General features: G+C 40.5%; 2 protein-coding genes across 9 annotated transcripts in view; one reads left to right on the plus strand and one right to left on the minus strand.

Annotated features, from left to right (window-relative positions):
- The window catches only part of ORC3 (origin recognition complex subunit 3), a 34,627-nt gene extending 27,351 nt beyond the window's left edge, over window positions 1–7,276 (minus strand). For 2 of the 7 annotated variants that reach the window (XM_040058932.2, XM_040058929.2), the window contains exons 1-3: window positions 7,134–7,276; window positions 4,671–4,725; window positions 2,854–2,948 (exon numbers count right to left, since the gene is read on the minus strand). In XM_040058932.2, the coding sequence (XP_039914866.1) occupies window positions 2,854–2,948; window positions 4,671–4,725; window positions 7,134–7,157 (174 nt within the window). In that variant the 5' untranslated portion in view covers window positions 7,158–7,276. Of the gene's footprint in view, window positions 1–2,853; window positions 2,949–3,039; window positions 3,062–4,670; window positions 4,726–7,133 lie in introns of those variants that run through there. The other 5 variants (XM_040058931.2, XM_058419818.1, XM_040058928.2 and 2 more) reach the window with 4 other exon arrangements.
- A 99-nt stretch (window positions 7,277–7,375) lies between these two features.
- Window positions 7,376–26,895, plus strand: part of RARS2 (arginyl-tRNA synthetase 2, mitochondrial) — a 31,048-nt gene continuing 11,528 nt past the window's right edge. Inside the window, exons 1-12 of one of the 2 annotated variants that reach the window (XM_040060860.1) lie at window positions 7,378–7,514; window positions 8,687–8,760; window positions 9,435–9,540; window positions 12,362–12,445; window positions 13,804–13,901; window positions 15,012–15,067; window positions 16,617–16,700; window positions 20,063–20,139; window positions 22,254–22,409; window positions 23,875–23,981; window positions 24,587–24,682; window positions 26,528–26,588. In XM_040060860.1, the coding sequence (XP_039916794.1) occupies window positions 7,476–7,514; window positions 8,687–8,760; window positions 9,435–9,540; window positions 12,362–12,445; window positions 13,804–13,901; window positions 15,012–15,067; window positions 16,617–16,700; window positions 20,063–20,139; window positions 22,254–22,409; window positions 23,875–23,981; window positions 24,587–24,682; window positions 26,528–26,588 (1,038 nt within the window). In that variant the 5' untranslated portion in view covers window positions 7,378–7,475. Of the gene's footprint in view, window positions 7,515–8,686; window positions 8,761–9,434; window positions 9,541–12,361; window positions 12,446–13,803; window positions 13,902–15,011; window positions 15,068–16,616; window positions 16,701–20,062; window positions 20,140–22,253; window positions 22,410–23,874; window positions 23,982–24,586; window positions 24,683–26,527; window positions 26,589–26,895 lie in introns of both variants that reach the window. The other variant, XM_040060861.2, reaches the window with a different exon arrangement.

The following is a 26,895-nucleotide window of genomic DNA, read 5'->3' on the forward strand; positions in this document are numbered from 1 at the left end:
GAAAGTGTGGGGAGATAAAACTTTTAAAGGAAAATATGTGTCAGCAGCATTTTGTATTTCTTTTTTTTTAATCTGTGTGCCTTTGAAAATCTTCCCCTAAACCAAGATATGCCCTCTGCTAGAACGGACAAAAAAAACCTCCTGTACTCTGAAGTTCAGGATATCAATATATACTCTAGAACACATATGTTAGAAACAAGATTAAACCCTTGTTCCAAACAAAATCATCATCAAGATACATTAGCAACAAAAACTGACACACACAGCTGTGAACTTGATTTTAAGCAAAGTGGCAAAGGCCATCTCTAGCAGCATTGAAGAGGCCACGATCAAAGAGTGATGGTCCTATCTCCAGTGGATTGCACATGACGCCTGCCCAATAGCCTGAACTCCAGCTCCATAATATAGAAGAGCTCCTGATGGTCTCCTAAACAACCAATAAAACTGTACACAAAGTCATTTTAGTCTTTTCATCCTCCATTTATTGAAGAATATCCTTCTGGCCTTTCTGATGTTGATTGTGCAGCTCTGAACTCCCACCTGATAAATTCTACGCAACTCATAACAAATTGTAACATGACATTTTTGAAAGAATCTACACCATCAGCATTATAACACCATTGCAACAACTCCTGTATTACCACAGACACTCTAACAATCCTCTGAGTTTCTGTTTCAGATTCCATCAAACTCTAAACTTCCTGTGGTCACTATTGTTTTTGCTAAGCTGATTTAACAAAACCCTCAATTCTTACTCTGCATGATTATAGTATATATTATTTCTTCCCTTGTGCACTTGTGACAAGGGAATTGCTGCCACAGCATTACACATTTACCTAGCTTTCTTAAAATACATCACTCTTCTTGTCAAAACAACTTTGTTACTTGTGTTGTTTTGATACCGTTCCAGAAAGTTCACCAGGCTGCCCTGCATCTCAAGTCACTCACTTACATGGCACTCTCAGTCTGGAAAAGTGACAGGAACTGGAAGTTCAATTACTGCCATGACACCAGGTTTTGTCATGTTTATTTGTTATGTGGTCTGAAAACTATTATCTTCATATTAGAGCAAAAATTTCTGTATTTTAGCTCTGCACTTTGTCTTTTTATTTCTAGCCCAGATCCTGGTAGAACGAATTCTTGCCTCACAGGACAAGAATGTTTCTGTAAGCCCTTGATGAGACTCATCACAAGAACATTTGCAAGGCCACTTCTGACAGCAGGGGTCAAAACTGGGATATGCTGCAATACTGAAACAAAAGTCCAAAATTCACCTTCCAAAAACAAAGGGCAGTTTCTGCCAAACTTTTGTCAGCTTTTTAGATGAAAGGATGTTATCACCAGATGGCAGATAGTGCTGCCACAACCACAGCACAGTTTATAATGGACACACAAAGGCCAAGAGTCCTCTACAACAAAGTACCTTGGAGGGCAAATCCTGTTCTGAACACTTCAGGCAGATACCAGAGAACCAGGAAAACACAAGCACAAGGCCTGCCAACAAATCAGCAGTGCCTTGGCAAAAGCTTTGGAGAATGCCCTGCTAGGCTCCCTTAGCACACTACCAGAACCCCTAGGATAAAAGCCCAAACCAGCAAGCCACATGCTTCCCACATACTCTGCCATGGATCAGATTTGCTAGACTAGGGTTTGAAAACACGTAAGAAATGAAATCCTGACTATCTAAAGCCCTCACCTGCCTGATCTGACCTCACAGATGATGCTGCTTTGAAGAGTTCAGACTAGAGACTTTCTAAGGCCCCTTCCAACCTAAATACCACAGTATATTACATATAAGAACAAGCATCAGCTCCATGTTTGCCAACAGTGGGATAAAAGGATGATGGTTCAAAACTCAGCAGAAAAGACATCACAGATATACCAGAAGCAGAATGAAGAAAATTCTCTGTGTAGCAGCAGAAATAACTGCAGGTAATCTGACCTTGGGCAATTCAAACTCTAAGGAAATGCTCATATCAATATGTCAGTATAGGAGGAACTGTCTTCCACCAGGAGGAGTGAGACCAGAAGAAAGTATCTGGAAAACTCCTAACAGGCACAAAGAAAACAAGGGTAGGAATGGAATTAGAAGCATTTATGAGCTTAGCCCAAGGGTCCAGATTTTAAGCTACATCCATCTGGCTTCTACTACACATCCCAAAACAAACTTTGGGAAAAAAATTCTCCTAACATCTATAGAGCCTAAGAGCAAGCAGAAGAATATGGAATACTTGCCCAGAATCCATGACACTGAACAGAGGAGGGGGAGAAATCTCTGCTGTATGGAAGCAATTATTCACACTATAATGCAAGCCAGCTGGCTATAGGGACACAACAACAGCATGCCATGTAACACACAACAGTTCAGTCTGAAATTAACTCTGACCCCATTCACACCATCCATCCTAATTCCATAGGCCATATTTGCAGTGGTGTCATTCCGTATTTGACGTCCATGCAACTGTGTTCACATAAATCCACTGTGAATCTTGGGCTGCTGTGTATGAACTCTGGAACACTGAGGTCAAGACCAGCCTAAAATCCTCAGAGGGCTGGCAAGCATTAACTGAATTAAAACAGCAGTATACACCAAGAGTTAATAAAGAAGATGATTAATAGGAAGAGAAGCTTAGAAGCAGCAAAAGTGTTCAGTTCTGTGGTTACAAGTAATGTGTACTTGATGTGTTTATTATTACTATTTTATATTCTGGACAGTCAATATTTCTGGCCCTCCTATTGCTTTAACTAGCTGCCATGCACTTTTAAGCAAGTCAAAAAGATCCCCAGAAACAAAGAAGCAAGCAGCATTGTTACAAATGCAAAACACCATTTTAGTGCGAGCACAAGACTCACCTCTGTTTCGGATTTGATCTGGCTCCATAACGACTGACAAGTGACAAACCGTAGCTCAGTATCCTCAGAGTCATGGTTTGGACTTCTGAAATTAGCTGGAAACACAGAAAGCAAAGGAAAGCACAAATAAGCTCATGAAAACTTTTTTTTTTTTTTTTAAACAGAGAACAAAACAAAGCACCCAACTGTACATATATATTTCAGGGAGATGACTTTTCTCTTAAGCATTTATTCAATTGCTCGTATTTGGTAGAATAAGCAAGGGAACAAGCAGAATCCATTACCCCAGTATGGGGACAAAAGGTGAAGAAGAGGCTTCTATCTCAAGTCCCAGATAAACTAAAGACTAAATCAGAGTGAATAGCCTTTATTATTAAAGTAAAACAAACATCATCAAAATCATCATCTTTCTCTTGTTTCAGAAAGCTTTGTGGGTCCACTTGGCTGCCATCCAATGGAGCACCAGCAGTGGCCCGATCTCTAGAAAAGAGCCAGTTGATAAGCATAATCTCCTAAAGCACTAAACCCACCCAAAACAGGTCTGTAAATGACAAATGAGAGATCCCTTCACCTTCATTTTCATTGTCTGCCCTATCAACTCATTTGTATCCCTAAGAAAAATCACTTAGAATACATAACCAACTCTGATTAAACAGATCTTAGATTTTTAGTTAAAGAAAATCCAGCCACCACAATATCTGGTAACATACTGAGGCATAATATCCTTTTTTCACTACCAAAACTCAAACTATTGGTGCAAATGTCCTCAAAAGAACTTTTGTGGGGTGTGACAGTATTATCAACGATTGATGTAGAGGAGTTTCACAACTAAAACTTCACTTTCCAAGCCCACAGGACTGGGCTTCCAGACTGGACAGATGCACACCCAAGTAAATGTTTTACAACACCACTCTAACCAACTGCTGTGAAAAGCCAAGCCAACTCATCTCTGCCTCTCTCTTTTAGGGCTAGTCCAGTCAAATTTATTTTTCCACCTCAAAGCATTTGATAACTACAACAATATGCTTAGTAGTTTATCCAAGCATTTCTAATCTCGCAAAAACAAAAACATAATATCCAGTAAGGGGAAGAATTTCAATGTGGTCTAAGTGCACAGGCCTTGGCTGTTGCAATAACTTGCAACAACAAAAATCTGGCCTCATTACTTTCCTCCACATCTTTTTGATATAAACTGTCACACCTTTTGATAGCTCTAATGATGACAAAAGTAGTTTAACCTGGGAACATAAACAGGAAGTTTCCCAGCTGAGTCTCAAATAGCAAGTATTTAAGATGCTTTATTTCTGATTCCAAGAAGAGTCAGTCCTCAAACGAAAACAGATCTGCATACACATCTAGAGAAAATGTATACAGCAAATACTAGCGGACAAAAGGCACAAATGGCTTCTCTTCCTTCTTTTCCACAAGAAACTTCGGCAAAATACCCAGAATGTGATTTATGGATGGGATATAATTTCTGACACCCACAGCTTAAAAGTGGCTCATTCAGACCTTCAGGTGAATTTTTTGTTAGTAAGAAACTTCTGGTAACATGGTGAGTAGTTCTCTTGTAAAAAAAAAAGAGCAAAGATAAAGATGGCTATACAATCTTGACTGGAGATTAAAAAAGCCCAGCATTTACTCTGGCCAATAATTTGCTTGCATTCCTCTGAAGAAATGAGTTTTCAGCAATCAAAGAGTAAGAGAAAACCTCACACAGCTATGACAGAACTCATTACATTAACTCAATCAGATGAGATGAACCTTTCAGGATTAACCCTTCTCAAAAACAGAAACATAAATAAAAATGCACTAACCTGTTTTCTCAGACAATCTTCTCTTCTTGGTACTTGGTTTAAAAACAAAGCAGCCCTAGAGAACAGTAAAAAAACCCCAAACAGACTTCAATACAAGCATCAATTGGACTTCCAGAGGCCACTTTATTGTCCTATTATTTCAGTGCTCCATTAAACCAATAATTTGCACTGAATTGCCAGCCTCTTAAGAATATCAAGTTACATATTGCCCCTTTATATTTCTGTTTCAAGCTGGAACACAAGTGGAAGCAGTAACCCAGCACACTTGTTAGGAATTTTTTCATCTTTCCACTATGTTTTGCAATTTAACCATCAACTGGGCCAGCAGCAGATTCTTTAAATGTCTCAAAATCTCCAACAGGTTTAGAATTAAAAGGAAATTATTCCCTGGGGACAAATCAGTACAGTTTTCTCAGTACAGTTTCAGTTAAAAACAAAAGGCAAGAGGCTGAGATGAATGGAAAACACAATCCAGAACAATGCAATGAGTACTATTAAGTCACTTATAAAAGGAAATACCCAAGCCATAGTGAACTGCATCCCAACTCAAAAAAAGTAGACGGTTAGAAGCAGAATGACAAATGTTTGGGAAAAGGTTCATATAAAACCCGCTGTTCCAAGGAACTCCTGTAGAGAGAAGTCACCTCCCAGTTAGACCTATTTCATCCTGCAAGTATTAAACTTTGAGTTCTTGAAGATTTTTTTCATTTTCTTCTTGAAAATCTGAAATTTCTTCCCTCATCCTCTACAGCAGCTCATCTCTTTTAAAAAGGTATAAAGATTTCCTATATATCAGAAATCACATGCACTGCCCAACTCTCACTGTGAGGTTCTTGTGCTGCAGCAAGGGGGAAGGAAACCCCTAAGTGCTGGAAATAAACAGACTGATTCAATCCCTTATTTCTCAACGGAGATGTTCAGACAACGATTACTGAACTCAACCTAGGATAGGTTCAGCCACTAGAGTAAGAATAATGCAGTGAAGATCAAACGCCAGAGGTATGTTCAGTTTTGATCACAGTCACCGGCCTGTTGAGTGACTTCAGACATTTTTCCTTTCTTACACAAATAAGAAATTGCAGTAAAACACCAGCATTTATATTGACCCTCTCTGAAAAACAGCCTCACAAACTGGAGATGCCTTCAGACACGTTCCATTTTACCGCGCATATTAAAGACCATTTACAAACAGCAGGACAAAAGTAGTGGTTACTCTACAAGTGCTAAACACCCTGGAACAATTCCACTGCAAAAAGGTGTCCCACGGATTTATTCATGCTGCTGCATGCAAAATGGAATTGGCTGCAGTTAAGTACAAATCATATACACAAAAGAAGAATGGATGTTTAATCAAACCAAACACAAATACTGCTGAGTTTTTTGCAAGCATTGGCTTTTCCACACCACTGAATGTGGCTGAGACCAGAATATAAAATTGCAATGAAGTATTTATTACACAGAAGTAGTGGGAAGCAAGGTGAGGGGACATGGTTCACTGCCAAACTATCAGGCAACAGCCATTGTCAAAAGTGAAATCCAGCTGTTTCAGATTAAGTTTTTTAAGATTTAAGTTTGTTTGGGAGCACTTCACTTCGGGAAGTAATAACCTGCACAGTGCTTTCCACACCAAAGGATGCAGCTGCATATCACAACTCAGTGAAAAACAATGGAAAGGGCAGGATTCTTCTCGTGATGATAAAACACACGCTGTGAACCACTGCTCTTGTTCACTGTATGATCAAGCAAGGGATGAAATAAATTAAATGTTTCAATCCAACACAAGTCCCGCTATTCATTAACACTCTGATGAATGCACTATTCCTACTACCCGCTCGGAACACAGCCCACACAAAAGCCTTCAATTCGGAAATATCAAGGCAATATATAACATTACGTGTGGGGGAGAGCACTTTTAGCTCTATTTCTTTGCTGAGTTAGTTTTGGGGCAGGGGTTGGTTGGGTGAAGCAATGAGCGTGACAGCAAGCAATGCCACCAGACTTCATCTGGAAGTGACAGAATCCACAGGCACAACACCCCTGGCTCTGTTCCGGCTGCGATTTACTCCGAGTAGGAATGGGGTTTGTGGGCAGGTCACACCGCGGGGTCACTCACCACTCACGGTGTGACTCTAGGACTGCCCCGTGCAGGGATAAGGGCTGGACTCGATGGTCCTTGTGGCTCCCTTCCAGCCCACGATATTCCGTGATTCCGTGGGACTGCGGAGTGGACAAACAGCGCCTTGGGCTAAGCGAAACCGGGCGTGGACGAAGAGCCAGCAAGGCTTTGGGAAGCGGCGGGCAGCGGAACACGGTAACGTGGGCACCAGGGAGGCGGGAAAGGCAGCGGCTGGAGCAGGCGGGAAGAGGAGCAGGCGCAGAACGCGGCGGACGATGCCGCGGGTCCGGCTCCCGCACAGGCCGCGCTGTTCCCTGGGGAGACCCCCGCTCTCTCCCGCTCCTCACCTTGGATACGGAGCACGTGGTCATGTCGCCCCGCGCCCGCCGGTACCGGAGAGGAGGAGGAGGAAAAGGAGAAGAAGTTCCCGCGCACTCACGCTCCCGACGCACCGCCCACCTCCCTGCGCGTCCCCGCGCCGCTGCTCCCCCCCCCTCTTTCCCTGAGCAGTGGTACAAGCCCGCTCTGCGCCGCGCCGCGCGATTCCTCCACCCCCGGCGCAACCAATGGCCTGCTGCTCCCCCTGTAACCTGAGAATGGTACGGCCCAGCCCGCCCCTGGGCGGGCAGAAAGGAGCGGGGCGGGGGGGATAAGGGTCGGCCGCGGAGCTTCCGCCGGGCGGCACGGCCATGGCAGCGGGTTCCTTCCGGAGGAGCATCGCTTCCCAGGTAGGCACCGCTCCTTCCTACGGCTGGCACGGAGCGGGAGCGCCCCCTGAGCCAGATGTCCCCTCCGTTCCTTCACAACGGGTCCCCCCTGCCCGCGCTGCTCACAGTGGGCGCGACCCGCGGGCTCCCCGCCCCGCCCGTGCCCGGAGCGCGCTCAGGGGCTTCCCGCTGGTATTGGGTGGGCGTGAGGGGGAATGGCCGCGGTCCCTGGGAGTGCTCCGGCCGGAGGGCGTGGGGCTCTGTGCAGCCTGGCCCGTCGTGCAGAGTGTCCCTCCGCGTGGCAGGGGGTGGAACGAGATGATCTTTACGGTCCCTACTATTCGAAACTGTCATAATGTGAAAAACGCCAATCACTTGTCTTAAAATTTTAAAAGTTTAATAGTAAATAAGATGGTCATAAAGAATAGAATTAGAGTAAAAAATTGAACAATTTTAGAGTTAGGACAATACGAGACAATAAAAAACAAAGTTACAGACGTCTGGGTGCCTCTCCGAACAAAAAAGCTCCGAAGAAGGACCTCTGCTAACAAAGGACCATCTCTTAAAAGCAATAGCCTGTTGAATATTCATATATTTCATACATGATACATAAACTCTATTTAAACAAAGAACCGTCTCTGGTTAGTATCACTTTTTTTCCTTTAATCTCTGTGGCATTCTCAAGGCTGAGAGGCAGGAGGAGTTGGTTTCTTCTGATAACGAAGTAGGAAATTCTTTTTTTCTCTGAAAGATTTATGTTTTCCTGTGGTTGGTACATAAAAACTACATAAAAACTACAAAACTTAATTTACTATACTATCAAAATATTAATGCAACACCAACAATTAACACATATAGTAAATATCTTGCATGGAGCCATATAATATGTACTTTTCACAATAACATGACAACTTCAGCACATAATGGGTTCAATGGGCTCCTTTGTGAAAAACAAAAAACCCTCTGTGGTGTTTTTCTTTGCCTTATTTCTAAGGCTCCTTTAACATCTCTTAGGTTTGTATTTTATTATATTGTTCGTAATACCTATGAAGTCTGTCTTTTTTTACCTGGGCTGAAATTAGATTTCAGATATAAAAGGTGCATCCTCCGTGGGTATATAAACAGGGAGTGGTATTTTTCCTTGGATCTTTGTGTTTTTGCTTAAGTCAATTTTTTCTTTATTTCCAATTTAGCTTTCAAAAGTTTTGGATCTGCCACCAGAGAATTTAATAAAGTCCATATCTGCAGTTCCTGTCTCCAAAAAGCGGTAGTTGTTTTCATTTTATCTTACAATGTTGGTCATGTTTGGTTATTTTATGTCATTCCTATTACTATAAAAGCTTAACAAGATTTTAGGGGGAAAATACAGACAAAAACCTCAAACCTTTCATACCAATGTAATTAAAAGATAGTTCAATCAAATTAAATCCTTGTATTTTTTTCAAGAAAGCTCAAAGTAAGCATCATTCCTTACAAGCCTGTACCAATTCTGGGCAGTGTATGGATGGCAAATGCTTCAACACTGATGATCTGAATGTGAAACTGCTTAGAGCCAATGTGAAGTGATACAGGAGTTTTTTTCAGTGTCCTGCTCAAGAGTTGCAGTGATGTTGGCAAGTAAATTTTACTTGTTCGTGAGCATAGTTTTTGTTTATTCTGAGGTGGTGTTCTCTCCATCTCTACCTCCTGATTGTATTGGAACAACAGTGATAATTGCCCCTCTAGTCCAGCTTTCTAAATATAGTGAATCTTCAGGTATTTGTGACTGGGTTATGCTTGGCAATTACACTTGTCATATGCAGGGTCAGGTTGGATCTGCCAAGTCTCCCCAGCATTTCAACAGGTTTTTTTTCCTGATTTTCATATGTTGTTTTTGGTTTATTTTTTTCCCCCCAGGCATTTTCATATGTTGATTTTGGTTTTGTTTTTTTCCCCCCACAGGCATGTTGCTGATTTCCAGCTCTCTGTTTCTTCTGTAATAGAACACAGTTCTGGTGATCGCTTAGCACAAGACCTGCATCTTCAAGCTCAGCAGCTTGCTGAAAGGGTATGCTAATGAATTCATCATGTATTTATGTAATAATGAACTTACAGACTAGAGGTGTAAGGGGTATAAAAAGATAAAAAAGTATTCTTTCTCCAAGCGTCTGTTTGGATCAAAGTAGTTTGATGACTGTACTTACTAGAATTGTACACAGCACCTTCACAGGAAGCTGGAGAAGCAGCTTTGGTTAAAATACTTGTGAAATTGTTGTTTTCAAACAGTTTGAAATACATAGTGCTGGTGCAGTTATCTAAAGGGTGTGCCATGGTCTGTACTGTCACCTAGCACTTGAGGAAGAAATTGAATGTGTGGTAGTTGGAAAACCAAAGACTGCAAAACCCAGCTCTGGAAAGGCAATGGATAAAGTTGGCCTCTGGGACAAACAGGCCTAACTTTCCAGTCCTTTTCTGCTTGAAATTGAGTTTCGTTGGAACAAGTTTTTTCAGGTGTGCTAGTTTGGGAAATGGCAGTAGCTGGGGTGTTAATACTGAGAAAAGGACAAATAAAACTTGTTGTAATACTACTGAGGAGCTAAACTATTTCTCATGTCATTCTTCAATGCTGAGGTGTTGAAGTTATCCATGTCTTGGACCTGTTCTAGCAAGATAAATATTCTGACTTGGGTGGAAGAAGAACTGATGATGTGCAGACGTACAACCAAAAGTTCTGAAACAACTGAAAGATGATCTAGAAACATAAAATAATTCAGGTTGGAAAGGACCTCAGGAAGTTATCTGTTCCCATATCCTCCCCAGTGCAGGTGTTTTGGATGAAGTTGCTGAGGACTTTTGAAATCCAATCAGGTGTTAAAAGGATTAAAATCTCCAAGGATTTGGCAGCATCCCTCTTGATCTGTTTCAATGAGTGTATCATCACAGTAACAAGTTTTATTTTTTTCCTTGTGTGTAATTTTAAAAACAGCTGCTATTCCCAGTGTTTAGGAAGCTGAAAGTTTCCTGCCTTCTTTATTGTTTGTGGCTCAGTAGATAATCATGAAACATTTAGCCCTACAGCTTTACATGGAGGAGCAATTTTAACAGTAAAGAAAAACGGACCATCAATGTAAACACCCAAACTAAATAGACCATGCCAGATAGAGAAAGGAAAATAAAAGTCCATACTCTCTAAGGAATGGATTTTTGTTGGGTGGTGAATAAATGAGGTGCATTTGGTTTAACTTGTTTGGACTGGTCATGTCACCTCCAAAGAGGATAAGCAGCATATAAACTAGCAAAATGTGGCCATGTATCAAAAACTAGCAGAGAGACAGAAAAATGCAAGTAGCTACTGGTTTTTGTCATGATAAACAGTAGACAGAGTGCCTCAAGGTTCAACAGAGTGCTCTTATCACTTCTGAGGAAATGGACCACAATATTTGAAATACAGATATTTAGGTTAGGCAAAAAGAGAGGGAAGCTTTTCCATTTGACTAAAATAGCTTAAATAGTAGGGTAGTGAGACAATAAATGATGCAGTGTGCTCAGAAGTACTGAAAATTGTCTGGCAGAAAGGTCAGAAGGGTCTTGTTTCCATGGGCTTTCGATTTCATTTGGCTGGCTGATTCTTGCTTCATTTTTGTACTGTTAGTTCTTTGTGGACGGGGTGTTGTGTTGGGTTTTTTAGTGCTTCTGTACTGCACAGTGGCATCCTAGTCCAAACCTTGGGCACAGGGACATGTGGTTACTGAAGGACCACAGGGGACTTGGAGAAGAGGTTGTTAAAGCTGTGGAGAGGACAAATGAGCACTCTTATTAAAGAGAGCTAAAATCTACTGATGTGACAAATGACAGATTATGTAGAAAATGTTTCTCAGAACAAATGTTGTGGAGAAAGTCCAGTGGGTCTTTCTGCCCCATAAGTAGAAAGGACCATTTGTAAAACAATAAGGTGGAAAATTCAGCGTCAACACAAACGTTTGTTTTCACGTAGCTTATGAGTTAGCATTGGAATTTGTTGTTAGCAGCGCTTGTGAAAATGAAAGAATTTCAAAGCTAGCTCGATTTCTCCTGGTTAGATCACTGTCCTGAGCTGGAGACCTAGCTTGGAGGTACAGGTGCATTTCCTGTACTAGGCAGAGGTGCATTTCCTCTTCATGGTGATGAGCTCCAGTAGGAGTGCATAGCTCACCTCTCTCATAGATACTGACCGAGTGAGAAGGGGATTTTGTCATATTTTTATATGCTTTCCATGCCTCTTTTTCCTTTATTGACACAACTTCCTGACTATGAAAGACAGCTAGTTTAGTAAGAAGTTCTCAAACCTGACAGGCTGAGGATCCAAAGCTCTTGGCCTGTGAAGAGACCCAAATTTTTGTTGACATTAGGTGTTGATTGGCCAAATATACCTTATGAGTTCAGAATTTTCAAGACATGTGCCTTATGGAAATAGTAAATGAAATTTTTAATAAATTTGCCTTTAATATCTTTATTTTGTGGTACTGGGTACTGCAGAATGTTGTTACTAAACTTTTTTTGTTTGTTTGTTTAAGTGCTGGCAGCTACTGTGTACGTTGTCAAATGTATCTCAGCTTTTGACTGTGCAAAGAGTTGAACTCTTTGCACAGTCAAAAGAAAACAGACTGTGCACAGGCAGGGTCTGAAGCAGAACATATGTGTGGCATTTCAAGCTGAGTTATATTCAGAGTTTATTAAGCATGAATGGGAAATAATAAAATTGTCCCTTCTCCAACAGCATTATGAGATGATCCGTTTACGATTGCTTCAAACAAATAAATAACATTTAATGTTTACTGTGGATTAAATTAATATTCACAGTGGATTCACCTGTTTTCATTTAGAGTTTCTGTTTTGTTTTATTCTCTTAGCTAAAATGTGATTCAGTAGTGAGTGAAATCAGCGCTGGTCCAGGAACAGTGAATTTTACAATAAACAGGGAATTATTAGCAAAGGTAAGTAGTGTCTTTCAAGTGCTTTAAGGTAAAAATTAATATTCTCAATATAAAACTGTAGAGTACCTACTGTTGTCTTAGGAAGGTATTTTCTATGTAAAAGTGTCTTTCACAAGTTTTTCCTGGGGACCCCTGTTGCTGATTTATGTAGGCCTACAATTTGAAATGAAGCTCAGGAAAGTTGACTCTTGTGAGGCAACAATACATCTACAGTTCACTAATAATCATAACTCTTCTTTTTTCCTCTCTCTTCCTGCCTCAAAATGCAGGCTTATTTACATCTACTTTGAGTTTTTACAGTGCACAACTCAAAAGTTTTGATCTTGTAAATACTCTTGGTTTTATCTGACATCGAAGTATTTCATAGCAGATCTTTCATTATACACTTAGCTAAAAAAAAAAAAAAATCAAGGGGAAAAAATTCCCAAGGGGAATACGTATTCCTCAATATCCTGACTGAAGTGTACATATACCTTGTTACCAAGCCAGTGACTATTAGAGAATAGTTCTATAAGCAAATTTTGTGTATGTGTCTTCCTTTCTTAGGTGTCGTAATAAGAGAATTAAAGGCTTTTTTTACAGATGCTGTTCCTTTAAAAGAAAAAAAAATAGCTGTTGCAGAAAAATTTTAAAGTGATTTTTTTGAATGAGAAAAATGAGAAAAAATTCCACTTTATTTCACTTTGTTAAAGGCTTCTGTTACTTTCAGGAAGCTTGTCCAGTTCATACAGCTTTATAAATTGGGTCTGTAGAGCATTGGCCCGAGTTACCTCACATGTTTCAGTTTATGGAGGGACTGACTGAGTACTCTGAGCACATTACTGATAATACTCACACAAACTGTCCTGAGGAATACTTAAAGGCATTTTACAGTCTCCAGACTTTTGAAGCAGACGTAGTTTAGTACAGATCATTCAAAGCAGACATAAGTTAGTACAGATCATTCATACTGGCCTTACAGACTTGCAGCTGGGAGAGAACAGGAAGAGTGGTTTGGACACATTAGGATTGAAGAGCTGGCTTTCTTTGGCACTAAAAGAGTAGAAGGTTTTCACAAAATTTTCAGCCTTAATTTTCACCAGAACTCTGCCTACAATTTCTCTTAATTTTTTTATGTGATCAGTTACAGCTTTCAAAAGTTAGTGGCATTTTTATCTGCATATGAGACCTTGTTCGCTTGGCAAACCAGTCATCTAATTGCTAATGTGAATAAAGGATGTGGGATCAGTCTCCTTTGTGGCTGGTAAACAGTTTTCATGGTGATGCTTTCTGTTGACGAAACTTTTTTTTGTGGGGTGTTTGTTGTTGTTTTTTTGTTTTGGTTGTTTTTGGTTTTTTTTTTTTAAATTGTGCTTTAGACTGTGCTGCAGCAGATATGGAAAGACGGCTCAGAGTATGGAGTAAAGAGTGAACTTTTCTCTACAGTTCCCAGACAAAAGGCAGTGATCGAGTTCAGGTAAGCACATCTGAGGGGTCCTTTGAGACAATTGCCTTGTCTGCTGATTGATATTTTCTGGTTGATATTCATCGCTGTAAGGTGTGATGCCTGTGATGTTAAACCATATTAACCAGTATTATATTTAGCTGTATTTGACACTCTGATATATTCACTGAGTAGAATTTAAATTATATTCAGGGATTGAGGCTTTTTCCCAGAATGTGTTTTTGGTATTTAAGGAGTTCATACCTTACACAGCCCTCCATTAAGAATATTCTCATTTAATGCACAATAGCATTCAGTTTTTAAGAAAGCATCTTTTTATTTTTTTATGAAGAAACAAAATCTGAATTTCCAGGCACTGCTCCATTTCTATTTGCACCTTAATACCTTCTTCTCTGACTTGATAAAGCACACAGGCATTTGTCTGGCTAAGTCTTGTTAATTGCTGCCCCCCAAATTTTTTTCCAGTGCAGTTTTGTTGACTGTCACCTACCCATGGGATGAAAAGTGCCTGACTCTGATTTTTTAATGTATAAATATTTTTCTTGAGTAATATTCCCTCTGCAGGCTTCTATAGTTATGAAATAAGAACTTGGCTTTAATTTGGAGGTTGAATTTTCATAGCTGTACTTTCTTTCTTTTTTTTTTTTCTCCTCTGGACAAACAATTGTGTAGGGAGTTGAGGTGGTTTTGTTGGTTTTTTTTTTTATGTGGGGGTGGGCTCTGCTGGAAAGATATAGTTTTGGTTACTGATCCTTGTACACAAGATCTCTTGTCCTGGTTTATCTCTGAAAAAGACATGAGGAGAATGATCCATATGTCCAAAACACGTAAAAAAATGAGAATATATTTTTGGTTGTCACTAGCACAGCTGGGCTTTGGTTAGATTTTTTTGTTGTTGTTGGAGTGGTTTAAAAACAACACTGTTAACTGATACTGGAGTGAAAGCTGGTTGGATAGGAGAACTTGCTGTCAAGGACAGAAGCTAATCAGGGAATCTTATGGGAAAATTAAAAACGGGGCTTTTATTTCAGCTCTTCTAGATGCATAAGTTGAATTCTCTTAACTTTGTGATCTGGCAGTTCTGTCCACTGAACAAATGTTATTTGTGAAAATCTGTTACAGCTCCCCTAATATTGCCAAAAAGTTTCACATCGGGCATCTGCGTTCCACCATCGTGGGTGAGTGTGCATTCGCTGCCTCCTGGGGGGCTGCTTTCTCTGCCTGCCTCCCTTGACAGGGAGCACTGCTAACATCTCACGCCTCGGGTGTGAGTGGTCTGTCAGGCTCAAATTGCTAATTAAAACCTTTCTGCTCATTATGCAGTGAAGAAAAGAAAGAGCTGTGTTGCTGGCAGATTTAAGTCACACCTAATACCGTTTTACAACTGTGAATATTAAATGAAGTAGCTTAAAATTGGTCTTCAAAGACACTCCAGGCAGTTTTTATTGAGGTGTTATGAGAGTCCTTTGAATTTTAATTCTCGATTTGCACTGGACTGCAGAGCAGTTCAGAACATTGTCTTGGTGGCTGTCCTGCAAAAAGCTTGTTTTTATATGCTAATCACTTTATGCCAGTATTAGTGAGACAGTTGCTGTAATTTCTAATAGAATAGTTAATAAATTTCTTGTGCAGTGCTCTAATGGTATATGGAAAACTGTATTTGTCCCTCATTTCCTAATCTCCTAATAAAAACTAGTAGTTTGTATCAGAAGATCCTATAAAATCTGTGCCTCTAATAATGTGTTCATTTTTAATTATACTTAATTCATTATGCATAGTTAATGATTACATAAAGTAATTGCCTCTTCCATAGACAGATAGTTGAGTGAAATGATGTATTTTTGGTTTTTTTATGTTCCATGTCTGGATCCTTTGTTACAGGAAAAAAAACACTTTCAGAAATAGTTCTGTAGATCAGTGTTTGTCCTGGAGTAAGACAATTAATTAACTACAGATAATGGAATTGAAAGTAATTGCAGGCTATAATGTGGTGTTACAGCAATACAAGGAGAGAGCTTTCTGCATCGTTTACAACAGTATTGTAATTGAAAGGTGCCCTGGAAGCACAGGAAAACAGTGGAAGGGACGTGGGTATTTCTTCTTTGTAATTCTAAGGTTATAACTAAGGACAGGAGAGAGATGAAGGGTTTTTGCTGGAAGAGCAGCTGGAACTTATATATATATATATATATATGTCCTTATATGATATGATAAGTTTGGAGCATAGTCTGTTAAGTGCAGAGCTCAGAACTGCTCCAACAGTCTATAGTGATTCAGGACTTGATGTTGTCTTTTTATCATCACAGTTAACAGCAGTTTGTGAGTGCTTGCCTAACCTGGTTTGAGTTTGCCTGACTGTGATGGAATTATGTATAATGCCACATATTTGTGAGAATACAAGATGACTTTAAAAAGGTTTTTGAAGATCTTGTACTTTGCAATATGTGCATGTACTTCCACCTGTGTATGTTTTTATCCCTGTTGTGTGAGACACTTTGTGGTACTGTTCAGATGCACAGCCTTTCTTCTGCTCAGAAAGGAACTTGCTTTTTACTCTTACTGCTGCTTTCAGTTGTCAGGTGTTTTACTCCAGTCCTGTAGAGTATTCTACCTGATTGCTTTTCCTCTTCATTTTGAATACAGATTATACAAAATCAGAAAACTGTTCTATAGGGATGAGAGACTACCTGCAACTGAATAACAATATCATTTTTGTTTCATTACCAGGGAATTTTATAGCAAATCTCAAAGTTGCACTGGGACATGAAGTAGTAAGAATAAATTACCTTGGTGACTGGGGCATGCAGTTTGGTATGTTTCAATATTTTTTTATGCTGTGCCCTTTTCTGCTGTATAGTGTTGTCTAGGTTTCCAGCTTCAGTTTTTGTAGGCCCATTGGATTCAGTCTGTGTTCATGAGGAATGGTATCTTGTTTCCATGTGGGTAATGTATGGTTCCTTTCCTTGAAAAATCTGAACAGAACAATCCAGACTGATCCATCAGCAGTATGACCTGTACTGATGTCCAAGAAATAACAGGACCAAATTTATCCAATTGTCCCTCTGTCCCTCAGTAGCTCTTTTCCTGGAAGCTCTTCTCCTAAATGTGTAGTTTGGGGGTTATAAGTTTTGGGTTGCGGTTTGGATTTGGATTTTGTTTCTTTGGTTGCTTGGTTTAGGGTGTTTTTTGTTGTTGTTTCTTTTCTCATTATTCATAGAGCATAACTAATTTCCACAGCAACCACATTTTGGCACATTGGGCACAGCGAGTTTGAATCTTTAGATATTCCTATGCTTTCCTCAAAATACTCAGTTTCCCCATAAAAAGTAGCAGAAGAGAGGTGTGTAGATGGAGAATGTGCAAGTGAATAGGGACTGGAAGACTGTCAGTCCAGTATGCACACACATAGGCATTCCCATCTTTTCTGAAATCATCAGGTCAGTGGGGACTGAAAAGTCCTCTCAAGTGCAGCCTGAGGATGCATGGCTTGACACTTATTCCCACACCAGGGACCATTTATGTCCCATTGCTGGATCTGTAGCTATCCCTTTGTTATGGCAGCTGACCCATCCATAGCATTCACAACTTTGTTGACTTCTGTTGTTAATATTGCATTTTAAATTTATCTATATTCTCCTTTTCTAATTTCCCCCAAAAAGCTAGTTTGGGCATATTTTTAGGCATTTAAAATAGGCAATCTTGCCCACTTCCTCATTCTTGGAAGCCAGTACACCTCTGAAAACTATAAAAAATCCCTACTTCTTTTGCAGTAGGCTCTGGAAACTGTCCATTTATTGAGGTTTAAATGGCAAACACCAAGTGCAACGTCTGTTAAGTGGTCACTTGGTTATTCCAGCCCTTATTCTGCCCCCTCCAGTTTCAATGGTACTGCTGTTTTTGGGGACATCAGTGAATCAATTCCATGAACAGAACTGGGTTAAAAATTTAAAGTCAATACCCTACTTTCACTCCATTTTTATATTCAGATTTGTGAGTGTAGGTAACTGAAATACATTCAGTTCTACCAGTTGTCCTTCTAGACTGAATTCCTGGATTTTAGACAGTGCAGTATAACAGATTCTCAGGACTGTGAGAGCAGTAATAAAACATTCTTTCCTTTTTTAAATTATTTCCCCTGCAGCTTGTCTTTCCTCATCCTGTTCCTGATGAAGCAGTAGCTTGTAGCAGAGCTTTGCTTTGCTTATGATTTGTTTCATAAGAATTGAATGCAGAATGAGTTCACCAAAAATTGGGTAAATTTCATCCTTGCATATTTCATTCATGTTTGCCCCTTAGACATAATTTTATCACTACACTCTTGTATAAAGAATGTGGCAGTGACAGTTAAGCAGTGAAATGCTGTGTGGATAAAAGGCTTCTCAGCTGACCTCATTCAGACTGCCTTTGAAGATACTAAATAGCACTCTGAAGTCTGAATATCAGGAATTGTATGTATCTTAATAAAAAGGTTCCTGAAGGTATAAAGATTGCAATACCTGTTTATTTACATGTGTGCCATTTGTGCAGCACACAACTCTTAGAATCATGATTTTGACCTAGTAGTTCCAACTGTTTCTTTCAGAGTAGGTACTCCTCTCAGCTCAAATATATGGTAGGTATTATAACAAATAATAGTCATGCTTCACAGAATTATAACATAACAATATTACTGTAATGGTCCTTTCTCAGAAGCAGTGCTGTAATTAATGATCTGTCAGCTGTTTTACAACTGCTATTGTCAGAGGCTTTAAAATGTAAGAACTGAGAACATATTTTCCTGAAACACAGCAGAGAGGCCCTCAGCCTTTAGGCAGTTTTGGGGCAGGTTTCTTAAGGTAACAAATGCAGTCACGCTATCTGTCCATCTGTCTTCCTGTCACTCTGCTCCTAATAAATTTTGAACCCATTGGGCAACTTTAGACAGATCTGACAAAAATATTCCAAGAGAATGGATTTCTTTTGGAATTATGACAGTTGGCAGCCGAGTAGGGGTGGAAATACAATGTATTGACCTCTGGGAGAGAAAGACCTGCTGGCTAACCAGGCAGAACCTTGAAGTCAGAGTCAGTTCCAGCGTGTGCTGCATCTTGCCATTAACTGGTGAGTGTAACAAGGCCTAGGGATATTATGGGAAAGACAGAAACTGCGTGGAAGGGTGTGTTTGGATTGAATAAAGACTGACAGTTGTGCTGGAGATGGGAGTATGAAGTCAGCATTGAACAGTGGAATGTTTAGGTACATTAATATGTCAGGGAGATCATTAGGAAACCCAGCTCTGATGGTTCAAAAAACAAGCTGTCCTTAACTAAACTCCTTTCAATAGGGTTAGACTAATTTTACTTCCCAGAACCTAACGTGTTCTTCTTAAAGTCTGCAGTGCCTTCTTCTGTACTCAGTGTTCCTAAGAGGGAAATTCTTGAGACAGTGCTGTTTGTTTAGGTGCAGAGAGTTTTCCAAAGGGATACCTGGATACCTATTCCTACATCAGTCCTGGTCCTTGTCAGCTCAGAGGAGTAAGCTGGCCTTAAAGTCAGCCTCAGATAATCTAAGAGACTGACAGGTTAATATTGCTGCATTGCTGAAGGAGTTAACTGGGTCTTTTCATTTAGACAAAAGGATTGGGATTTGGATTTCTTTGCCTTTTAGATGGCTTTTGCAAAGTCCTGAAGCCAAACTGGATGCTCAAAAAAAGCTGCATATTCTAAGCAGGCAGCAAAAATTTCCCTTGAAAATTTTGCATGAGTGGTATGAGGAATTCTGTGTTGTATCCCAGTTCTTGTTGTCCTTAAAATGATAATACTAATAAGGGAGGAAGCAGAACAAGGACTTTTGAGCATGTTCTGTTGCTGGACAGTTTGCACTGTGTGGCTGCTCATTTACATCTTGTTGCTGTGTGAAAGGTAATTGTCTATACAAGTCTAGAAACTCAAATTCCTTTCATGAGGAACTGCAAAATCAACATAGTATTTCTTACTATTTTCTAGCTATTATATTTCCAGGGGGGTGTGGTGGTGTTTATGCATGGTATAATAGATTAGGCTTTTGATTCTGTTTTTGTAGCATACACTGTTATATTGTTTTAAACTGTTACAATGTTAAGACTAGACTTACAAAAATAACCTATCAATATACTCTGGTCTGTTGTCTGACTCTGTATGTAATTGTAATTCAAGGCTTATTGGGTGTTGGCTTCCAGTCCTTTGGCGACAAAGAAAAACTAAAATCCAGTCCTTTGCAACACCTTTTTGAGGTAAGTTCAGAGAAGATTTTTTTTTTCAGGATTAAACAGGTTATGGCTGGCTTGCTCCATTCAAATATGCCTGATACCATCTGAGTTAGTATTTATTTTTTTGTTGATCTAAGTGATCTTTGCGTGACAGCCATGCTGGGTGTGATACAGATACAATACCCATAAGGGATTTATGTACTTACCTGCACAGACCAGTAACCACGAGGAGAGGTGGGCAGTATTCCTGGATGGCTAATTGTGGTGGTTTTAGGCAGATTTTGGGATAAATCCTCTTAAGGGGCCCCCCTCCCCTCCCCTAACCGGTTCGGGAAAAGACTTCCTCAGAGAGAAGTGGAAAAAACCTGTTTATTAAACAGGCAAAGCACTCCCAGCACAATACCCGATGACAAGAGCTTCGTGCCGCTTACGGAGGGATAACAAACTTAAAGAAAGTCTCCTTGAGGGTCGTCACTGTGCTCCACCGCTCCGTCTCCGCTGACGTTGGGAGAAAAGGAGATGTACAGGGCTGGTCTTGGTGGGGTGGGTCCCCTGTGGAGGCCCCCGGTGCTTCCCCAGGTCCTTAGTCCAGAGAGGTTGGAACGGTTCCGAGGAGAGGGCAAAAAAGCAAAAAGGAAGGAAAAAAAAGGACAAAAAAAGAAAAAGAAAAAAAAAGGCAAAAAGCTTCAGCTATTCTACAGCATCTAACTACGCTAGCACTAAACTAACTAACTGCCGGGGAAAAAACAACAGAGCTTCTTTCGTCTTGCCGTGTTCCAGCTCCCCCGCTTCAAGGTCACTCCGATGAGCAGAGTTTTCCTGGGGAAAAACAAACCGCGCTTGCCCTCCCCCCTGCACCCAACAGACGATTGGGGATACACAGCCACCCCAGGACACTAATGTTCAAGCCCTCATCCTCTAAAAGAAAGATCTCACCTGTTAATGGGGCTTTGTCAGTCAGGGTTCTTGTGTGGCACTCTCAGGTGTTTTCTTACCCCGAAGCTGAGCTGTGCTTCGCCCTCAGCTGGGTATGGGAGCTATGGCTAATGCTGGTGTTCAGGCAGTGTGCCACACGACAGCTGCTCTGTATAAATCTGTCTCATGGCAAAGGAAAAAACTGTGTTTGGATACTTGGATACTCAGCAGCTGAATGCACGTTAGTCAGATTGTTGATATGGCAGGGTAGCTCCTTCTGAGCTTGCCAGCATCTTTGACACGGGTAAACTTTGTTTGCTTGTTCCCTCATCCCTGAGCCTTGTGGATTTAAATTGATAGATTCTCAACACTGAGGTGGTTTAGAGCTGTAGGACTGATTTAAAAAGAAAACAAAAAGCAGTTACGTTTTTGGGGTTGTGCATCACTGTGTATTACTTCATTTTTATTTATAATTTCAGTCCATTCTTACAATTTTTTTTTATACTTGAATTTTGCACTAAAGCTTCAAAATACCATCAATTGCAGCAGCATATAGGCTTTATGACCTTAAAAAAGATTGCCTTTAAGTGTAGAGAGCAGTATTCAGTGAAGATGCAAGGGATTCTAAAACAGTAGTTGTTTGAGACCAAATTAATTTCTCAGCTATTCCCAATTTTTAAGTATTCAGCTGTATGCCTGGCTGTATCAAAAGATAGAGACGTGTTTCAAAGTGGTGCTTTTTTCTGTTGGTGTGTGAAATCAGTCTTTCCTATGAATATGAACTTGTAAAATACTGAGCCTATCAAGGATTTTTCTGCTTCAACTGCTGTCTCAATTTTAGCCAGTGCAGTTGCCATCAATGTCAATTTTGTGGTCCTCTGAAGACACGTCTGTGGTTTAAAAGTCTGTGATAGGTTCCCTTCCTTGCATAAATTAGTTTTTCCATATTTTGCTGCTGCAGTTGTTTCAAGGTTATGAGGAGGATGATAGTGACAGCAGAAAGGAATTAGGGCATTAGTCTTCTTTCAAGATTAGCTGTGCGTTTTCCTATGAGGCTTTGGGTTATTCATTCTTTCTTTAAATGGGGAATGTGTTGCTTTGAGTCTTTTAAAATTTTGATGTGAAAAATGTCAGCTTTAAATCTATTTGTATTGTTCTTGTAGAACTGTTTTTATTGGAGGAGAGGATTATACTACCTCAACATTTTCAGTGTCACATTTTAGGTGTATGTGCAGATTAACAAAGCAGCAGCAGATGAAAATACAAAAAAGCTGGCTAAGGATTTCTTTAGAAAACTGGAGGAACATGATGAGCAGACGTTGTCAATTTGGAAGCAATTTAGAGACCTTAGTATTGAGGAATACATCCGGATTTATAAGGTACAAATCATCCAAATGTTTTTTTTTTTTCTGTGTTGCTGGTGAAATGTTCTCTTTCTCTATTGCTTCAACATAATTGATAGTGCACAGCACCTTTTCATCTAGGAGACTGCCAAGGAGTGTATTCACTTGGGATCAGAGATTGCTCTAGTGTTATCCATTCATTGCCTTTCCCATTAACTTTAGAAAATTGTGGGGAAGCTTTTTCTCAGTATGCCAGGCTAAGCCTCATGCTGCTTGGAGAAAGTAGTTTATTGCTCATCCAAGCAGGCTGTCACTTCAGTTGCTGACATGCTAGATACATTTTGTTTAATGGTGTCCAGGTAATTGGCCTTTAGACTAATTTTCCCTTCTCCGAAGTCCTGAAGCTCAAAGTGTGGTGCTAAGCAGCAAGGCAAATCAGTGTTGGATAAATATTGCTCAGTTTTGCTTTATCTTTGAAGTCTGCAACAGCTCACCAAATTTAATAGTTTCCCCATAATAAATTTTGTTAATGATAATTTGTTTTCACATTTCTGATCTAATGTTATAATGTTGCATATTAAATTGGGTGTAAGAAATTATAGCAGCAGGAGTTCCCTGCAGGTGCAGCTGAGCTAGTACACAGCCATCTGTTGCACACTGTGATCTCAGGAGTGGAGCCACTGTCCGCTGTTTCATGGGAAGTGTTTGTGCCACTGACTGAAAAATTCATCTTAAAAAATTGGGGAACAGTTTATAATCCACATAACCTGGCTTTGCTTTAACTTCTTCCTTGAAACATATCACTGGAGTTAACTTAAGATCTCCTGAGTGAGACACTTGATAATTCTTGTGGAAAGCTGACCTCTGAAGGAATTAGGTACTGGCCTCTGTGTGCAGCTGCATCTTGAAGGTCAGCCATCATCGATCACATGATGACTGGTACAGCTAGATCTTTCTCTCCCAATTTCATTTAAACTAAAAAGTATTGAACTGATGAACTGACCAGGTTTGACAGCTAAGGTCATCTTGTCTCTTCTGAATGTATCCTCAGCCTTCATAGTAAGGATGATTTCTGTATGCTCATCAATGTTTGAGCAGTTTTACTTTTCGAAATTCCTCTTCGCATCCTTATAAGACAGGGTTGCTTTCATGTCCAGGTAGCTCCTCTGCAGCCCTCTGGTTTCGCCTCCAGCACAGCAAGTAAGAGACTTGCCTCAGAATTTGTTTATGGACTCCTCTAACCAGTTTATGCCTGATTTCTCATGAATGTTACATTCAACAACATATTCACCTCAGGGAGAGATTCATTCTAATGCAGAAATCGATTAAATCAAAATTCAGGCATCCTTTCCTTTTAACAATGAAGTGACATTTCCTGAAATAACATTAATCTTTGCACTGTATCTGATCTGTGACCTATCATCTGACTTAATTTGAAGAAAAATGGTTAGCCTTGATCTTAGTGATATTACCCTTCTTTGGTATTCTTGTAACTTTTCAGCGTCTAGGAGTGCACTTTGATGAATATTCTGGAGAATCATTTTACCAAGAGAAGGCCCAGGAAGTTCTGAAGATGTTGGAAGATAAAGGACTCCTTCAGAAAACAATGTATGAACTCATTCAGTCTATTGGTGTAGTTTATTTAACATCTCAGTTGCACTTCAAAAAAGATAAGATGAGCGCGGTTTGTACATAATCTGAGTTGGAAGAGTTTTCTTTATGTGGTTTTGGTAGCTGTTCTGGTAGAAGACCATCAGGATTTGTGCAGTCACAGCTAAAATTTACATTTTCCTTTTCTGTGACTAGCACAGAAGCCCGGCTTTGACAAATCAGGTACAATTAAATTGTTCAACTCCTAGTGGTGTTCAGGTTGTTGATTAGTTTGGTACCTGTGTGTGTCATTTAATGAGCAGAATTGGATGAGATCCTTGCCTTGATGAAAGGGGTGCCTGGCTGACCTGGGATGGAAGCTGTAAGCATGGAATGTACCAGAATGTGGGCAGGCTGCTCCCTGGCATCAGCAGTGGTGACAGCAAACTTAGAGGAGCAGTCTTCAAAAAGACTTAAAGGAGACGGTCGCTCAAAGAATGAGACTGTCTAGAAGGAAGGGGGTTTGTGGCAAGAGGCCTTGGTTTTGGCTCTGACCTCAGTCTTACCTGAGCTTACCTGTGTAATAGCTTGCAGTGACATCAGTGTTTTCCCTCAACTTACAGGAAGGGGACAGGAATTGTGGATCTCTCGGAGAAGAAGGACCTCGCAACGTTTTCCACCGTCATGCGCAGTGATGGGACATCTCTTTATATAACAAGGCAAGTAAGCCCATCTGTGTTCATTGCCAGTCATTTTGCCAGGCAACTTTTGAACATGAGCACATTTATAACTGATGGCATGGATTTTGAAGCTTTTTATTCCTAGGACAGTTGTAAGTGAAACTAGAACGTAACTATGATGGGATGAAAATGGCTTTTAAATACTTTTCCTCCTCCTAAGTAATGTTAGTAAATCTCCTCTTTTGCATAAATCATAATACTTTCTCCAGCTACTGACTTTGAAAACAAAGCCAGACTCTCTGGATCTAATAAATAGTAGCCAAATAAAGGTTTTAGAAAGGCCTTTGCTTAAAATGTTTATTGATGGTGTGATACAGGAAAAACTTGTTTGTTCAGCCATGTCTTCATTGACTCAGTGGACCACCAGCACTATAACATCAATTTTATTGCTGTTTTCCAGCCATCTCATCAGTATCCCAGAATTCCTCTTGGGTATTTTAATATGGAAGACTTAACAGTTTCTTTGTGCCAGGAATGTAAATAAATCAAGTCTCTAGCCCTCAGGGTAAATAAACTCGGTACAGCTTTTCAGGGCAAGGGTATTAGAGAGATGCTACAGTCAATCCTGTATGTTAGGGAGCTGCTGAATCCTGTACCCAAATAGAGACAGAGATGCCACAGATCTGTGCCCACAGGTCAGCCAGGAAGAAGCATGAGCACCTGATGTCACAGGCCCACACACAGGGCCAAACCCACTCAGCACTGCTGGCCTTTTGTTCCCCTCTGGTGATTAGGATCTATTCCTGTGAAGAAGTAGACATATGTGTATAGATACATATATGATATATATTGTGATATAGATACTTGTGTTATGCATGTGATATGTGTATTATTTAATAATTTAGGTAATATACGTATGTATTGTGCGTGCACTGTGTATCCCTGCAGTAGCTGGAGGCCCGTGTGGTCTCCCCAGCAGTTGGCCTGGATCCTCTGATGCCAACAGCACAGGCTCCTCTGGGTGCCTTATCTCTGCAGGCACATCTGGAGACTTCCCAGGATACTTTCCCTACTTGCTTGGCCATTCAGCTTCATATTTGCTGTCAGTCATATGAGGATGTGTGCCCTCACGCCAGCTGTTGGCAGCAGAGACTCCTTGTGACCCGTGGACAGACTCCATCTGTTACCACTTAGGCCGAGTCCCCTCAGTCTCTGACCCCACAGATGCATGGCCCTACATGAGCTGCAGTCCCCAGCTCCAGCCACTGACACTCCAAGTACGTGGGCACACAGAGGAGAGAGCCTCCTCACCCAGGAGAGTTTGAGATGAAGTTTCATGGGAAGATGGGACAGACTGTGCTGATGAGGTGCAGCACAGAACTAGACAAACATATAACCAGAAATCGATTTACAAGCCACCCATCCCTGTTATCATCTCCTTCTCTAAGCATCCCATAACAAGTCTTGTGCAATTGCAAATGTTTTTTTCAGATTGGAATGCAAGGCTGATGGTTCTCCTGTGACAGTCCTGTGTGTGTGTAGATGAGCTTTGCACCATTTAGCCATTTAAGCTAAGGCTGAACACGGGGTTAGTTTTCCAGGAAAGGGTTGTTTCTCTCAGGTCCCAGCAGGCAGACAGACACTGGACTTACTCTGCACCAAAAAATTGTTTCCTCAATAAATTTCTTAGGTAGTGGTTTAAAAGAACATTTCAGATGTGTCATCAGCAAAGTATACACGTCCTTTTTTTATGTGTAAGGCATATATGGATCCTTCTTTCAGGAAGTCCTCTCCCCTCCATAAAAAGCAGGTTGTTTTTCTAGGGGGCAAGTAGTGAGGTATGTTTGAGTGAAAGTCTGAATAGTTTCTCATTATCTCTTTCAGAGATCTTGCAGCTGCTATAGACAGAATGAATAAGCACAGCTGGGATACCATGATTTATGTGGTAAGTCATTCTAGATTCAGCACACACTTCTGTGCTGACTCTCTCCAGTAACCCAGGGGCCTCTGGCTTGCAATATGACTTTGACACACAGTATTTTTGGCAGAAAAATGGATGCCCTTACTGCCCAGCAGCTGTGCCCCTGTGTGGCAGTGTTCCTTGGTTCTGTTTTAGTGCATGACCCCCAGAACAGTTGAAAAGTACTTTTACACTGAAAGAGAGTTGGTTTAGATTAGATATTAGGAAAAAATTTGTCACTGTGAGGGTGCTGAGGCACAGGAACAGGTTGCCCAGAGAAGCTGTGGATGTG

Source organism: Hirundo rustica, chromosome 3 (assembly GCF_015227805.2).
Source record: "Hirundo rustica isolate bHirRus1 chromosome 3, bHirRus1.pri.v3, whole genome shotgun sequence".
NCBI classification, from domain to species: domain Eukaryota; kingdom Metazoa; phylum Chordata; class Aves; order Passeriformes; family Hirundinidae; genus Hirundo; species Hirundo rustica.